The sequence below is a fragment of the Ptiloglossa arizonensis genome, chromosome 6, assembly GCF_051014685.1.
Source record: "Ptiloglossa arizonensis isolate GNS036 chromosome 6, iyPtiAriz1_principal, whole genome shotgun sequence".
NCBI lineage: Eukaryota > Metazoa > Arthropoda > Insecta > Hymenoptera > Colletidae > Ptiloglossa > Ptiloglossa arizonensis.
The window spans coordinates 9275369-9293476 of record NC_135053.1 but is presented as its reverse complement, the minus strand read 5'-3'; the positions used below and the strand labels follow the sequence as shown (position 1 = coordinate 9293476).

The window sequence follows — 18108 nt, the reverse complement described above, 5'->3', positions numbered from 1 at the left end:
GAACAGCTACAATAACATCCGTCTCGCTCGCCGACGTTCTCTGTTTCCCGGGGCAGGTCGTTTTTGCACGGATCGCGTACAATTAGCAATTGGTAACGAGTGGTTTCCACTCGGTTATTTCGTCGTATCGTTTCGTTTCGAATTAAACGATTAGTGTACAGTCGTGCACCGGTAGTCGTTTCGACGGGAATATTTCGTGCGGAGAGAAACCTGAGTGGCGCGATAAATTGGATTTTTTTCGTTTAGTGTGCTATTAGAATTAGCTGATCGTACAATGACATTTCGCGGGGAAAGTTTTGTGTAAAGAATCCTAATTAGTGCGATAAATTGGATTTTTTTCGTTTAGTGTTCCATTAAGATTAGTTGTACACTGAGATTTTGCGGGGAAAGTTTTGTGTGGAAAGAATTCTAATTAGTGCCACAAATTGGATTTTTTTCGTTTAGCATAGTATTAAAATTAGCTAGTCGTATACTGATATTTCGCGGGGAAAGTTTTGTGTGGAAAGAATTCTAATTAGTGCCATAAATTGGATTTTTTTCGTTTAGTGTAGTATTAAAATTAGCTAATCGTACAATGACATTTCACGGGGAAAGTTTTGTGTAAAGAATCCTAATTAGTGCGATAAATTGGATTTTTTTCGTTTAGTGTTCCATTAAGATTAGTTGTACACTGATATTTTGCGGGGAAAGTTTTGTGTAAAGAATCCTAATTAATGCGATAAATTGGATTTTTTTCATTTAGTGTTCCATTAAAATTAGTTGTACACTGACATTTTGCGGGGAAATTTTTTTTCGTTTCGTGTACTATGCAAAGAACCCTAATTAGTTCAATGAATGGGATTTGTTTCGTTTCGTGCACTATTAAAAGTAGCTAGTCGTACTTCTTTCCACGAGGAACAGTGACTAAGTATGGAAAGAGTGTTAGTTAGAGTAATAAAAGGGATTTTTATGGTTTGGTGTAACATAAAAGTTAGCTAGTTGTACACTGACATTCTGACCAGGTATGAAAAGAACGCTATTTTAAGCGATAAAAAGGATTTTTATGGTTTCGTATACCATTAAAACTGAAAGCTTGATGTAGAAAGAACGCTGGTTAGTAAAGTAAAAGGTATTTTTATTGTTTCGTTTATTATTAAAATGGAGTTTCCTGTACGAATAGAACGCTGGTTAGTGGAACGAAGGAATTTTCTATGTTTCGTGTATTATTCGAATCGAAACAATTCTGCGCGAAAAGAACGCTGATCAGTGGAATAAAAGAAATTTTCTTCGTTCGATGTACCGTTAAAATGATCTAATCGTTCACTACTATTCTTCGCGTAAGGAAAATTCCACATGGAAAGAACGCTAGTCGGTGCGATAAGAAACATTCTTATTGTTACGCGTATCGTCGAAATTAGTCGATCGTGAACCGACACATTTCCCGTAAGGATTTCGAACGTAAAGAATTCCAGGTAGCGCGATAACAAGAATTCTTATCATTTCGTGCACCATTGAAGTTAGATAGTCGTACACCAGCGTTCTTTCCTCGTGGAGAACGGGTCTGTCGTGAATAGAATGCTAGATATCGCGATGAAAAGAATTTTTATCATTTCGCGTACCGTGGAAATTCTCTGTTAGCCGAGAACGAAGGGATTATGTTCGTTCGGTATAAAAACTATTCGCGATACAACCGGGAGGGGAGTAATCGTCGCGTGGAACTGAATCGAAGATACGAGGAATAAAGTTTTCTCACAGTGTCTCCAGTTGCTTAATGGCCAGCTTCTGCGCGTTCGGCATGGTCGGTGTTTGAGAACCGGGACCGGAAACGACGAAAACGCGACACTGGCGGCACGATGGTCGAACGAGGGACCCGCTCCGCGATTCTGGTACCGCGCGTCGACGTTGCGCGACTGAATTAATCGGCTTCACCAGCCCCGATGCCGATGGAGACAATGGTCCCGTGAGACAGAGCCGCGGAACGCGCGGTTCCTGAATGCACGGCCGGCCTTATTCTGCCGCGAACCGTCGCGGACAGAACTTACCGCATCCGGCAACTCCTCGTTGTTATCGCGTCGCATTGTGAAAGTGTCACTCGCGTATAGGGAACGCGACCACACCGCACCGCGAACCGACCGGTTTCCCGGCGTGCTCGATCAACAACCGCCTAATGGGATTAATCGATCGCGAACGAGAAACGCTTCTTTAACGCCAATTAGCGAACGTCACAGAAGCTAACTTTCGCGAATTCGAGAAGTCGTCTCGCCAATGCTGAATTTCATGGATTCGTTTCGCTAACGGGACATTCTTTTGGCAAGTTTCTCGATATTTCGAGACAGCCCGGAGAATACAACTGAAGAATCTCAAGCGATGTCAATTTTATATCTTTCCTTTTGTTTTATTATACTTGTGCGTTCGACGACTATTTCTTGGAGAATAAGAAGACAATTGAGAGGTAGTGTTGGATACTCGATGAATTTGTTTGCTAAGGAGAAATTATTTTGGGAAACTTTTTGGTAGTGAGAAATTAGTTTGGGAAGAAGATACTTGAGGGGTTAAAAATGAGATGGATTTGTTTCGTTGCGAGAAGTTATTCTGGGGAGCTTTTAAATATTACATGACAGTCGAGAGAATATAATTGAAGAATCTTAAGCGATGTCAATTTTATATCTTTCCTTTTGTTTTATTATATTATACTTGTGCGTTCGACGACTATTTCTTGGAGAATAAAAAGACAATTGAGAGGTAGTGTTGGATACTCGATGAATTTGTTTGCTAAGGAGAAATTATTTTGGGAAGCTTTTTGGTAGTGAGAAATTAGTTTGGGAAGTTTTTTGGTAGTGAGAAATTAATTTGGGAAGAAGACACTTGAAGGGTAGTATTAAAAATGAGATGAATTTGTTTGGTAACGAGAAATTATTTTGGGAAGCATTTAAATATTTCAAGACAGTCGAGAGAATATAAGTGAAGAATCTCTGCTTACAATTTTATATTTTTCCTTTTGTTGCATCGTTTATTAATTTAGGAACAGTATTTCATTTGTTTATCCGGCGAATATGTTGCCCGAGTTAAGTCGGGCGTGAGGGTTGAAAGGGTAATTGTAGGGTAGCGTCCTAAACTCGATGTAGTGTAATTTGGGATATTTTCAAGGAACTGTTTAACAACTATCGGGATTCTGCTCTATTTGCTGGTTCAGTGTGAACACGTTTATGTTTAGTTGTTAAATACAGTTGTATTTTCTACCACTTCCGAGCGTTTAACATTTACAAGGTGGTTGAAATTTGTCGATTTTGTTAGACGTTTACGTTGAAAACTTCTCAGTCTTTCATAGAATTAATTTGTCGAGCACGAATTCATATTTGTTTGCAAGCTTTTGTAATAAAATTGGCAAAGATCATTCATAAGAATATCCTTGGAAATAAATTTACGTGAATATTGAAATTCTGGTAACTTTCTCCAAATCAGAGGGTGTGATAACTTCTAGCGTAATGCCGAGCCAGAAATATCGAACACTTAATATTTCACAGTGCATCGAAGGCTCCGTTGCGATGATCTCTAACGCTACTAAGAAAACAAATGATTCTTCGAACATTTCACAGGAACACAATTTTTTATTCAATCGTCGCTGATACAGCTAACAGAGTAGTAGAGACACAGGATTAAAATATTATTTGAACGAGTTACTTTCGTTCGAAGAACGCTGTCCGATTAATCGTGGGGAATAATCTGATTTAGACATCCTGAAATATATTGGGTTAAGAACAAACAGTATTATCCACAATTTTCTAATTCTACTTCAATGATCGGCAAAATTGAAATCTTCATAGGCCATGATTACAGAATCTCTATTTTCTATTCAACATTGAATCGTAACTGTTCATTTTCAACTAGATCGCGTCTAAAAAGATAGAATATCGTTTTAAAATATTTTTTCAAATAGATCAAAATATTCGATCGGGTATGCAATCTTCTATCACTTAACGTTGAATCGTATAACTTCCAAACGATCGTGACTAGAGAGATACAATATCGTTTCAAGGTTCTAATTTGCTTTAAATTTCAAAACTCGAGAGTACGGAGACTCGAAATTTGTTATCGAGTACGCACTAATCGATCGTCCAAGCGGAAGCTTCGTTCCATCGACTTACCTATGGTGCTTCCGTAGCTTCTCGTGATGAGAATTCTCGGTTTCACCGCCATCGGAAAGGGCCCTTGTTGCTTGTCTCGGTGATGCCGGGGGTGTATGAGGGGAATACGCAGTTAAATTCGTTTGTGGACTCAACGGTGCACCTGTATTCCCCGGTTGAATTCCCAGCATGCAATAAGGGTCGCTGAATCCTGAAGAAAATATAAAAATCTTACTCGACGTGCTCCATCCTTCTCACAAACGTGTAAATGCGTAATTGCCTTTTCAAATAAGAAAACCGTTCGGTGTCTAGACGATGAAAACCTACCGAACGACAAAATCGACGTGTTTCTTTTAATCGGAATTTTTTTATCGCAATTTTTCGAATCGTGTTTAACGAGTAGATAATTAATACGAACCGCGTAGAATATTTGATAAAAATAACGAGTTGCAAGAAAAATGGTGTCCGAATGAAATTTCCTTCGTCGACGAATCCTCGAAGCGACGATCCACTTTATTTTCTTTTTTTCGAATAAAGAATATATTTTCATCGAGTTCGATCATTCGAGGTAATTCCTCCTTCTTACAGTTGTCGTTTAAATAAGACAAAATTGATGAATTTTTCTTTACCAGAATTTTGTTTATCGCAATTCTTGCGAATCGCGTTTAACGAGTAGATAATTAATACGAAATTTCCTTCGTCGTCGAATCCACGAAGCGACGATCCACTTTATTTATTTTTCAATTGGAAGAATATATCTTCCATCGAATTCATTTCGTATACTGTTACGAAGCTCGATAGTTGTGTTTACATATTACGTCAAAAAATATAACGATGTAATATTAATCGAATGATGTTCGTCTAGTACCGTTTCTCTATTCGCGCTAAAACAGATTCATTAAATAACGTCGATAATTCCAACGAATGAATATTCACGAACACCTTGCGCAGCGTTATTACGATGATATACAATATGGCAAATAAAACAGTTCTAGTGGGAATGTAATATGGAGAGCTTTATTTCATTTCTGGAATAGTACGTACGACCGTTCATCATCGAGATAAATTAAACAAAAACTGCTTTCGTATTTACTTAACTCGTCGTGCAATTTTGCAAAGAGCCTGAAATATTGAAAAGTGGAGCAACGTTAAAAGTTATGTCGCTTTTCATCGTGTACGCGTCGTAGTTTGTGACATCAGTGATTCCGGGTGTGGGGTGAGGTGGGAGGGGGAGGGCTTATGTTTGTAATTCAATAGAAAATTCATCCGAGTTTCTCGCAACTCGATAAATGAGTATCGATGACAGTCGTCGGAATTGACGGACCGTAAACGAAGTATGTAAACAGAAGTGTCTCACCGTTTGCATCTTTGGCTTCTAGTCCCTCAGCTTTGACCACTATGACGCTCAGGACGACAATTGGAGGCTGAAAAACGTACCAAAGTATCGTGAATATTCTTTTTGTTAATCGATTCTCGGGTAAATGTAGAATTTAGAGGTGTTTGTTTCAGATTCGATTTTTCCTTACACCTGTCTCTGAAATGATGCAATTCAATTAGCTCGTTGACTATTCGATCGTTTCTAAAGGGCCTGGTTTTCAACCCTAAAAATATCACGATACCTGAGAATCATTTTGAAAATAATATTGGATACATCGATTCTAAATATTGTGCATCATTGTATATAACGCGGATGTATCAATTTTGAATTATGTTTCGTCACGACTCGTCATAGCACGTGAAAAGAATTCTTACAACGAATCTTAATTGAAGAAATAATCAAACGAAAAACACAATTCTCTCTTATTACATGTTACTGACAATGTGTCACAGAAATAGAAAGTATGAATTAATGATCGAAAAGGAAAAATAATTTTATTTTAACCGACTTTACGAATCAGTGAGATTCTCTCAATTGCCACAAACTTTCTCTTCTAACGTCTTATCGGTGACGAATAATCAACCGAAGAAGTATTTATCGATAATTGCAAAAGTGCTTCGATCTTAGCAAACTTCGCGACCCCGTGAGATTCTCCGAATTGCTCTAAACGCGTCGAGATAGTCGCGTGAAAGTTTCACGCGCCTCTTTTGAAAAGACGTCAGCCAGAAAGTCGAGATAAATCTCGCAGTGAATCGCGAGTGTAGTGTGAAATTCAAAGGACAAATACCTTCACCTCGGATGCTATATTGAGGTACAGGCTGTGTTGATCCTGCGGCACTCGGAACGCCTCTTGCGCGTACCTATAAAGATCCTCTTTGTAATGCGCGTATTGTCCTGTGCTGGCGCCCACCGTGTTGGCGATCGTGTAAAGGACTTCTATGTACAACTGCTCCAACTGAAACGATGATTTCAAGCGTGTATTAATAGGGGAACACCACTGACAAGTGAAAAAAAAATCGAATTTTTTTTTTCTATTTTCTTAAAGTTCAAATCGTACAGAACGTTACGTCAAAAAGGTATTTCGAAATTGAAACATTTAGCGAAGTTGCAGCGATAAATAAACTTGTTTATTCAATATTGATATTATGATTCAAATGTGTACGAATATTTTACTACAGGTTCTGTAATTTGAAATTATAACTAATAAATGAGCTATGTTAAATTGTTCACAAATTACAATACAATATACGGAGTTTTAGATATTTGATTCATTTCTTAACGAAATATTTCATATTTTTACGAGTAAGATTCTAATGCATTTATTTTCATTTTAATTTAAGAGTTTACGGTACTTCTTCCTCGTAAAAATTTTTCTTCCCGTGGTTGTTTATTTGCGCAATATCGAAACACTTCGTTAAAACTTGCGGTCAGACTCATTAGTACAAATGGCTGGCACACGAGTGTTCATTTCTTTCTCGGTACATTTTCTTGTTTCTTGCACTAGTTACTTTGTCCTGTATTAGCGGGAAACGTTCGTGAAAAGAAATTATGATAGAAGGGGAAGAGGATTAACAATTATGGTTACGAATAATGTTGGCCAAGTTATAATGAAAATACGAACAGCAAAAAACAATTACAGTTTCTATGTGGGTTATCGGACAGTCTGACCATGAATGAACCATTCTACTAAGAGCGTTAATTTGAATATTTGATGTTTCTAGTTTCAAGAAAATTGTATTCTCTAATTTGAATTCGTGAAAAGAAGATTACGAGTTTCGTTACTTTTATTTGCAATGAAAACATAATCCTCTTTCTTGCAATGTATTACTCGAAGAAAGGAAATAATGAAATTTTATCGAAGAATGTTTGTAGCTACGTAAACGTATATAGTTACAAATATGAAGCAAAGATTATTGTATTCATTACTTGCACACTTCGTAAAATTTTCCCTACAAAATTTTATACACATCATTAAATATCCATGTGTACAACACGAAATATAAAGTACAATAAAATGCAAAACGTATTTCAAGACTTTTAGCTAGATATTTTAAATTAGGTTAATATTTTGACTGCTCGTTTGGAGCAAAATAACATTCCAGCGACTACAAATGATAAACGTAGCGTAGAAATAATAATTTGTTTTCGAAAAAATTTCATACTGTGGTGTAACTATTCTTGAATGATTGTTGAAGCATCGACTTAATGATTGTTGAAGCATCGACTAACGGACATTATATTGGTCATTCACAGAGGTGCAAATACACTGAGCGAAAGTCAAACACGTTCAGACATTAATGGAATCAACTGCTTCACCAGCCTAATCACAACTTGTCGCAGTAAATGTTTACACATGGTACACGTACACTTTCAATCGTGCTTCATTTTTTTCGTACGTAACACTAACCTATCAAAAGTATACTAACGAAAACGATAACTCACCCTTTCTGTATTTTACAGACAATTTTCATGATATCGAAAGTCAAATTTGTCAATACAATAAATAAAAGAGCGATCGTTTAGTTAGTCCGAACCAAACTCTATTTACGTTTCACCCTTAAGCCCTGGGCAATGTTCAGAAAAAGAATAATTGAAAATCTAAGTAACAAGAATAAAATTAAAAAAATTGTAAATGTAAAAGAAAACTGAAATCAAAAGAAAATAATGTCGAGTTATAGTTGAAGCGATTACAGATTTGTGATAAAGTGAAAAACTATTCCGATCGAATAATATAAATCAAATCGAAAGACAAGAAGACACGTTGGTAACCTTTAAATAAAAGATTATTTAATTTAAGAAATAAAAAATAAAATTGTCCCGGACATATTTCTATTATTGATCCCTGTTGTGATAAAATATTTGAAAGTACAGAGGAACTGATAAAGGCAAGTAGAAAAACTTCGAAAAACTGAAAATGATCTATGCGTAATTAAAAATACATACACGGGAAAATTCACAATGTGTAATTCAATTTCCGACAAAAATTCCTCGTTAATGGAGCGAAGTAATTGCAGCTGCTGCGACCGTTTTATTTTCCAACAAAGTATCTATTCTCGTACCAATTTTCCTAGTCACTGAACACTTGGTTGATTTTAGAAGCGAGCACACGTAACAAATAGCGAGGGCTGAAATTGAAAGAGAAATACAAATTGAATGGGAAATAACGAAGCTTTTGATTTTCGTAAATTAGCGCTACGTTCTCGGAAACGTTCCCGCGTTACAGAGATCATATCGCCCGTACGAGATACGAGGGATGCAACAAATAGAGATAATTGAACTGTTCGCGTCGATCGGAGTTCCCTTCACATAATCTTTCTCGTTTTGCAGCGGTATCGTTCGTTCGACAAGCCGCGGAGAAAAGCGTAACGTGATTTCAGTCGAAATAATGATCGGAACACGATCGCATCTCTGTTTCCTAACGAAGCGGGGAAAGAAGAATCCGCTTCGAAACGTCTTGGGGGAAAAAAAAGGACCGAGACCAAAGCCACGAGATTTCTTGAACGAGTCCAAGCGAGTTTTTCCGCGCTACAAGACAAAATGGAAGTGCCCTTTATTACTCTCGTGAAACGACTTCCTCTGACACACTCTTTTATTCGTACACGGAACGTGGCAATCAATTGTCGCGTAATAGAATTATTTCTCGGGGAATATCGGTTCCATATTTTGTTTTTTAATTTTCAGTATCGGAGTAATGTAATCTCGGTCCTCTCCAGGGAATACGATTCTCGAAAAATAAAAATACGAAAAAATAAACAATATACATTGTACAATTATGCTTCCACAAATGGAGATGAAGATACAAATTTGTGAATTGCGAACGTTTTAATGTAATCGACACGGATTAATCGTGGTAATTTATTTCAATTAGAAGATTTAAGTTTGAAACGTTTCTTTAATAAATCAATTCTTTCAACCAGATTTTTCGTACTAGATTTATAATTGTTTGAATTTGCTCGAATTTTCGTCAAATTTCTGGAGAAACTTGGATACGTTATATTTCCAGGGCTCTGCATCGTTTCGTTCAGCTTCGACTCGTGAAAATTCATCAGTGGTCAGAAAAGTAGAATTAGACATGTTCGTGGTCAGACACGTAAAGTAGGCCAACGTTTGGTCAGACAACAGAAGCACGGACTATTTCTGACCATTCTAGTGGAATAGAAACCATTGTAACAAAATCGGACCCAGCTCGAACAAGTAGAATAAGCGCCTCACTGATCGGTCAAAGTAGAATAGGTCCGTTTCTGGGCGGACGACTGCGGTGAAATCGCTCCTAGTTGGACAAATGAATTCGTCAATAATTCAAAAATAAAATACGCTAAAAATGATTATTGCGCTTCTCGTTAAATTCGTATATTTAGGTGTACAGCATGTTATTGATGTATTCGAAGTGTAATCGATGTTAGATTTTATAATATCATTGTTATCTATAACTTGTTTATTACGCTCCTACGTTTCTAGTCGTACTTTATTTTGTCACGTATGCGCAATAAAGATGTTTGATAATAAATTGTTTTATAAAAATAGAGTCATTATTATTATAATAGAGTTCTTTCAGCGTTTCGACCTTACTTTCTAGGTCGTTGTAAAAAACCGTGTGTAAATTTTGAAAAGTCTAACGAGTAACATTTTCTTGGATATTATCAATTATATCGAAGAATGATATTTGAAAAAAATTTATAATCGTAATAATGTTGCGAAACTTTCGTTTCGTACATTTTATAGAAATAGAGTCATTATTGTTACAAATAATAGAGTTCTTTCAACGTTTCAACCTTCCTTGTAAAAAAACAATACATGTGTAAATCTCTAAAAGTCTAACGAGTAACATTTTCTTAGATATAATCAATTATATTGAAGAATGATATTTAAAAAAATTCATAATCGTAACAGTGTTGTGAAACTTTCATTCAGAGAACATTTTTGTAATTTTGCAGTATTCAGCTGGACTCCAGACGGTTAAATGATTTTCCGTGTTTTACCGAGGTACGAAGTTCCTTCGAAACGTAAATTGGAAAATCACGGGCTACCAAAGTTGGCGGGCAAACGAACGTTAAACCGGCAGGATCATTATTGCACCTGTCTTTCGTTTCGATTGAAGCATACATCGAGCCCGACTGACCTGCACGCATAATATTTCAAGTGAAACGTAACTACCAGACCGCATACAATCTACAATGTGCGTCATGACGGATGACAAAATTTGATGTACGAACAAAGCGATATAGAGGCGGGCTATTTGACGTTAATATCGACGAAACGGTCCCGTGTTAAATGAAACCGACGGACAGGTATTTTCATTTGAAAACAAGCACCGAAAGTTAACTTGAAAGCCCTCTGGACGATACGTTAAAAGTTACGCAAGATATGAGAAAAGTTTTTAACGCAAAAGTTTACAGCGTTTAATGGGAAATTCTAGGGCATCTACGTTGATGAAAACACGCAGCAACCAAAAAAAAAAAAAAGAAAGAAAAAATACCTACACCATCGTATGAGATTGTATTAATTATAATCTTGTAAAAAAAATAGCACAGTATTTTTCATATTTTTGGAAGAGACGTTTCAAGAATGTTCTTCAGTTGGTCCGTTCGGTGTTGTTGACACAGTGTTGTCAAAGAAATTAATTGCATACATATTTTCTATGTTTCGACCTGTACAATTCGAGACTTCGAATGAGAAAGGAAATTACTGAAAATTATACAATATAAAATCAGAAAAAGTGTACAATTTTATTTCGATCGAATGGAAGGAACGATAAATGGAAATTTATTATTGAAATTATTTTCGGTGTTTATGTTGAAGTAATCGGTATCGAGGAATTACTGTTTTGAATTTTATTAAGTTTGCTCGTTTCGATCACGGTTTCATCTTTTGTTTCACTCGTACGTGCACAGTTTCATACGGATTTCATTTTACAAAATCGTTTATTAAACGCCTTACTTCGCACTTTTTATTTTCTCTTGTCGGAAGGGGTATTGTTCGATGTGCATGTACGATTAATTTCAATGTGCATCTGGTACTGTCGCATCAACTGAAACTACTTAACAACTGTATCTCGTTTGAAACGACGATAGAGGGTTGCAAGCTTTTGCATTTAGTAGGGCGAGCGTGCAACGTGTCGTGCGAATAGTAAAAAAAAAAAAAAAAAAAAAAAAAAAACGGAAACTTGTACCCGTTACGTTTCGTGTAGCAAACTTTCAGAATTACTAGAACGTAAATGCAGCGTGGCTTGAACGCGAATTGAAATTACTCGTCGAGACTTCAGGTGCGCCATTTTGCATTCGGCTTTTCAAACCTTTCACGCGCTGAAAGATTATTCCCAGTTAGAAGCTATTGTGCTCGCTATCGGGTAGAAATTGAACATTATTACTCCATTATTACTAAGAAGAAGGAATAAAGGAGAAAATTCTGCAATAAAAATGTTGGTAAAAACATCCAAGTTTCACCGATATTTTCAGTTATTTTAAATACTGTAACGTGGAGGTAACGAATAAAATTGTGAAAATTAAATTTCCCAAGGATAAAGTAGAACAATATTAAAAGAAGGTCGGTAGATGTCACGGATCAATAACAGCTTGAATTTTTCTTTTCTTTAAACGAAATAATTCGTTCCTGTAAAGTTTAAAAATTTCTATGAAAAGTTTAATCGTACGTACAAACTATTAGTGTAAAATTTAGTAGGGAAGTATGAGTTTCTTCGAGCGAAACAAAAGTGTTCTTTTACACTAGAACTACTATTTGAAATATTAAGATATACCTCGTATGTATCTCAAAAAAAAAAAAATACAATCGACGAGGAGAAAGAGGAATTTATAAAATTGATCACATATGTAAAAAAGTCATAACGTTTTCAGGAAACGTGCTACGAACTTTAAAGTAAATTTTATTATGAAAGCAGTTGGAACGTCATTTTGACTGGTTGGTAAATCTAGTGTTAATATCTAGTTCGACTCGCTTCGTGATATTTCGTTTTGCTTTCATCTGTTTGAGAAATCGTGGATTAAGGTTTTCAAAAAATGGAAGAAATTGTAGTATGGTAATTTTAGGATAGCATAGGTTTAGGGAAACGTAGCTTCAAGACAGCATTTGGCGAGCACTGAGCGAGAGTAATAAAAGAGAAAGTAGTGATCGGAGGCAATGTTGAGCCGAGGAGTGTCGAGTTGAAAAGTATTGAATCGAGAAGTGTGGAGTTGAAAAGTGTTGAATTGAGGAATGTGTAGTTGAAAAATGTTGAACCGAGGAATGTGGAGTTGAAAAGTGATGAGTTGTTGGAGGGGGTATTGTGGAGTGTGGAGTTGAGAAATGTTGAATCGAGAAGTGTGGAGTTGAAAAGTGTGGAATCGTGGAATGTGGAGCTGAAGAGTGTGGAGTTGAAAAGTGTTGAATTGAGGAGTATGGAGTTGAAAAATGTTGACTCGAGGAGTGTGGAGTTGAATAATGTTGAATCGAGGAGTGTGGAGTCGAAGAGTGTGAAATCGTGGAATGTAGAGTTGAGGAGTGTGGAAATGAAAAATGTGAAATCGTGGAATGTGGAGTTGAGAAGTGTTCAACCGAGGAGTGTGAAGTTGAGAAGTGTTGAACCGAGGATTGTCGAGCCGAGAAGTGTCGAATCGAACAGAGTTAAGCGAAGAAGTGTCGAATCGAACAGAGTTAAGCGAAGAAGTGTTGAGCGAAGAGTAGTGAAGCGTCGTAGAGAGTTGTGCTATTGTCATTTTATTTACTGTTATTCAAGTATTGTCAAAGTATTAATTATTTATAACTTACAAAATTATACGAAAAAATGTACATACCTCCTTCTTGGTGAAGTGATACTGCGAAGACGTCAAACTGCTGTCTCTGGACGGAGGCGGTGGTTCCTTCGCCCTGGCTTCAACTTCTTGAAGCACCACGAGTCTTCGATTCTGCTGTTTCCAGGACAATGCGGTGAAGCTTTCGAAGAAGGAGCCGTCCGTTTCTTGCACTCTGAAAAGTCAATTATATTTTAATCTCGTTACTTGTTGCTTGCACGATTCTTCGCGTTGTAACTTGTACGAGTTGATTCGTTGCAAGCTACAACCACAAGTAGCGACTCACTGAATTTACAAATAAAATTAATAGTATCATAATGCTCTTTGTAAAATAAATATTTATTATTACTTTACTTTCGACCTTTCATTTCTTTGCGCAGAAAGCTCGCTCCAAGAATACTCGTAGATTGAAAATTCATTTACTGTATTGGGTTGTTCGGAAAGTCATTTCGTTTTCCAAAATGGAGAATATATAATTTAATAAAATGCTTATACACTCTAAAAAAATCGTGTTTCATTTTTACAAAAAAAAAAAACGAAATGACTTTCCGAACTACCTAATAGGTTGAGAAATAGTTAAATTGGGATTTTAAAGAGAAATACAGGCAACAAGTAAGTAGTTACTTATTGAGTTTACAGAAAAAGTGAATAATAGTACATTTAGTTTCATCGATTGTACATTGAAAAATAGTTAAAATGGGATTTTAAAAACAAATACAGATTCTACTTTTGTCGAAGTTTCTCCATCGTTAGTGTTGTAAGAGGATATTTAAAAATGGACCAACTTCAAAATATTACTATTACAAATATAAATTAAAAGTTAAGTTTTCCTATTCAATGGATCGTAACGAAAGAAATTTTATCAGAAATATGTTTGTTTCAACGAATTATAAACAACGTGTACAAATTGATTCCAAACGATAGTTCCTAGCAAAATCATCCTGCATATATATTAAATTACGTTTCCTCGCAGTGTTTGCGACGCGATTGAATTATTAAATAAAAAATAGTGGATCGCGTTAAAGGTAAAAAGTGGAACGTTATAAAAGAAAATTTGTATCATTAGGTTGCCAGCAAATGAAAAATTGCAGAAACAAGATACCGCGAGTCACGCGTCTATATTCGTGTAACAAGATACGAACAAACTGTAGCCAACAATCGACGATAGTTATCTCCATTGTTCAAGGCAACTTGGGCGTCTAATTGTTGTACACGCACGCTTTCGCGCACTCTTTGCAACGTTGCAGTAATATCGAACGGTCGGGGTGTTTCTTGTTTCTCCATTTTCATTATTAACGCCCAAGTTTGCACTTTTAAATAAAAAAAAAAATATATCAAGATTACTCAAACCGTTTGAATTTTATTCAAAAAGTAAATCGACCGGTGACGATTGGGACACCCTCTACAATTAATTTTCATCGTTTTTAAATTGAATCGATTCTAATAACATTAATTCGTTCTTCGGGAAGCGAATCCAATTTAAAGGTTCTCGAAGACTATCGCGCAACCACCTCTGTCATCTTTTCTCGCCATCGTGTCGTTTCGTTTTGGCGTCGAGTATTTTTCTCGACATCGACGCGGCAAACGTTGAACGCAATAATCCTCGATGCTCTCGAGCGAAAGGACAGAAAGAACAGCCTACTCGGGAACAATAACCGCCTCCTTCGTGCGAATAACACCAGTCAGAGTGCCGCGCAAGGAACACCGATGAGGGAGCGAAGTGAAGGGGGTGTTGGACGCAGCGAGAAAGGAAAATTGCAAAATGAAAAATATGCAGATGAAAGCGCGTTAAGCCGAGCTTGTCTTTGACGCTGCTGAAGGATCCTTCTACCCCATGGTGTCTTCTCGGATCTAATTTAAATCTAAAGGAACCGACACGACTCGACGCAGCACAGTGGTCCGAAACGGCCAAAATTGGCAAAAAGTGAGAGAACGTCAATATGGAAGCACTGATTTACACAAAAATTGGTATCTGAATATTTTCGAGGACGTTGATCACGAACGCGAAATCAAAATTGCTGAAGACGAAATGGTAGAGTCAGTTTCTTGAATGCATACTTTAAATAATTGTCACGTTTTATCGTCATATTTACCTTAGCATTCACGAGATACCGAACTCGTTTATTATCAATTAGTGGTCTGAATTCATAAAGATAAGAAATATTCAATACGAACAAAATGACGAGCTCGAAGCTAAATAAGTTTGAATCGATCAATTCAGTGTTTCGAGAAGTTCACGGTTGACTGACAAAACGCTAAAACTAATTATTTTCGAGAAAACAATTGTAATTTGTTGAAACATTTAACTACGTACTATCGAAGCGTAGATTCTGACGCTTTTCAGAAATATTGTTACGTTCTCTAAGGTTTGTTGAACGATCGGTACCAAGTCGAACAACACAGCTCGCTGACGCTAAAAAGCTACATCTAATTGAAGTGAAAGAAACATTCACATTTCTAAAATTTGTGTTCTACAGAAAACAATGACTAACTTGTCGATTTAACGTACGTTGCACATTTCATTTTTATGTATACAATGAAATTGTTAACACTTCCTTTTCGTTAAACGTTGCCAGTTGCTTGTAATCCTAACACTATATCTTCTGCTAAAAGTAGCATCTATTCTGTACCCCAACTTCGACATTATATTTCTCACAAAAGATAAAACATTTCTCAAAATCTTTCCATTGGCCTGTGTACGTCAACTATCCTACTATGAAATAAAATGAAAAAACTTTGTTTCATAATATTGAAAAAATCGAACATTGTTCCGCTTACGGACCATTGTGCACCGCGTTCGAAATCACCAAGGAACGCTCGAACGTGGCCGATTCGAAAACTGAAAATTGCCCGCGGCTCTCGATACACGTTGCTCAATTTGCAGCAATCCGTGTCGTACGAAGGAAAAGACTCTCCTGGAGCGCTAGGGAATCCCTTTTGATTTTTAAAGCATACGTTACGAAGTACACACCACCGCAAAGTTATCTCTGCCTGTTGGGATAAACAGTGCTCCAGTTACGCTCGATGTTGTCTTCCACGAAGTTCGCGGAGCCAATTGTTCAGCAAACAGGATTTCGTTCGAGATGGAACAACGTTTATTTAACAATAACGAGGAAATTTGAAGCAATTAGGAACGTAATTGCGATCGACACGACGAGAGGGTTCTTTGGACGACGATTTATGGTGTGGCCTGGGTCGAAGTGCACGGATGACATTTTAAAAATCATTTTAACGTATCGCGTACAATGTCTACGTTCGTGACGCAATATATAAGGTTTCTTTTTTTTTATCTTCGATAACAGACACAAAGGTGCGAACTGTTTGAATTTAATTTTGTATCGTGGTAAGTATCTTGACGATTCGAAAAGTAGTGGTATCACAAGTGACTGTGATCCAGCTAATGTCGAAGTATCGATTATTTATAATTTGATAAATTACACCACAATGTACCTTGTAGAAAGTGGTATCCAAGAAAGTTTCGTTCAACTTGGCGAAAACGAAGGTACTGGGATAAAAGTATAAGTTATGAAGAAACAGAGAACAGTGGCCAGGAAAAGTTTCGTGAAATTGGCTTGGCAGCCAATGTGTTAAGTTTTCGGACACTGAAAGCGTCGAAACACCGAAGTCTCACACGGTGACGTTAACTTACGTACACGTGGAACGATTCGGACACATCGACGTGATAATACACGATTGCTTTACGACCCAATTTCGTTCTTCGTTTGTCACCGAGTCTCACTGATCGAGTAAGTTCACGAATGAATATTAAAGTTCTATCAAATGGAATTGTTGCTTACATGGACGAATACATCGTTTTAACGCAGCTTTTAATACGTTTTATTCGTTGATAACTTGATTTACTTGTTTGGTAACATTTAACGGTAAATTGTACGTGGTTGTCGTCACGATTGAAATTGTTGAGTGTTGCTCTTGTGTGTAAGAATATGGATGAGTTTAAACGAGTGAGAGTTTTTCGTCTATAGTGATATAGTTTATGGTGTAAATGTTACACGTGGTAGTCTTATCTAGAGAGCAATATATGTATGTTTTTAAGTAAATCGAAGCAAGTCATTCGATCAGGCAGAAAGAGTGTAAATCGGTTAATTAAGAGAGAGAGATGAAGATCACGAATCGGTTGATTAATGCGAGTATAAATAGCATGAAAAGAGTATTAAGAAAGAAAAAGATTATAGAATGTGGATTCTATGTAAGATACTCGACTATTTTTTTTGTTAATGTACTGTATTCTTATTTTTATATCGTTTAAACGTGTGCTAAAAGTATTCCGTCCTGTTCTACGCACAGTATTGATAACAAAAATTAAAAATTATATCTTTTAATTTTTTAACGTCTATCCGTAGAACGAACACTCAATGTAGATACGTATGTACGTCGAACGATGCCCTAAATGTCGTAATCCCTCGTTACTTCAATTAATACGAATCATGCTAATGGATCCACATCAAAGACACGAGTATCTGACGCCCGCATCCACGTTCTTCGACACTGAAAGTTCACGAACTGTGAAGTAATCGTGGCGAGGCATGTGGCTGAGTTTATGATGCGGTCGAGAGGATCGGTGTCCATTTTTGAGATCGTCCTTAGCACGGCTTCTAGGTACACGAGCTGTTACACACGGTGACCATGATCTAGCTACTGTCCAAGTATTAATTATTTATAATTTGATAAATTACACCACAATATATATATATATACTTCCCACAACGAGTGAACTGATCCTTTTAAAATGTCATTTTCAACATTCGAGAAAAGGAAACTATACGCTCTTTTCAACGCGACCGAACGACACACTGTTTACGAGCAAGTTTTCTTATTCGCTAAA

General features: G+C 36.7%; 1 protein-coding gene across 3 annotated transcripts in view; it reads right to left on the bottom strand.

Annotated features, from left to right (window-relative positions):
• The window catches only part of Unc-13-4a (BAI1 associated protein 3), a 173134-nt gene that overhangs the window by 29750 nt on the left and 125276 nt on the right, over positions 1-18108 (bottom strand). For all 3 annotated transcript variants that reach the window (XM_076313696.1, XM_076313697.1, XM_076313698.1), the window contains exons 4-7: positions 13269-13440; positions 6269-6436; positions 5461-5527; positions 4125-4314 (exon numbers count right to left, since the gene is read on the bottom strand). In XM_076313696.1, coding sequence (XP_076169811.1) covers positions 4125-4314; positions 5461-5527; positions 6269-6436; positions 13269-13440 — 597 coding nt within the window. The remainder of the gene's footprint in view (positions 1-4124; positions 4315-5460; positions 5528-6268; positions 6437-13268; positions 13441-18108) is intronic.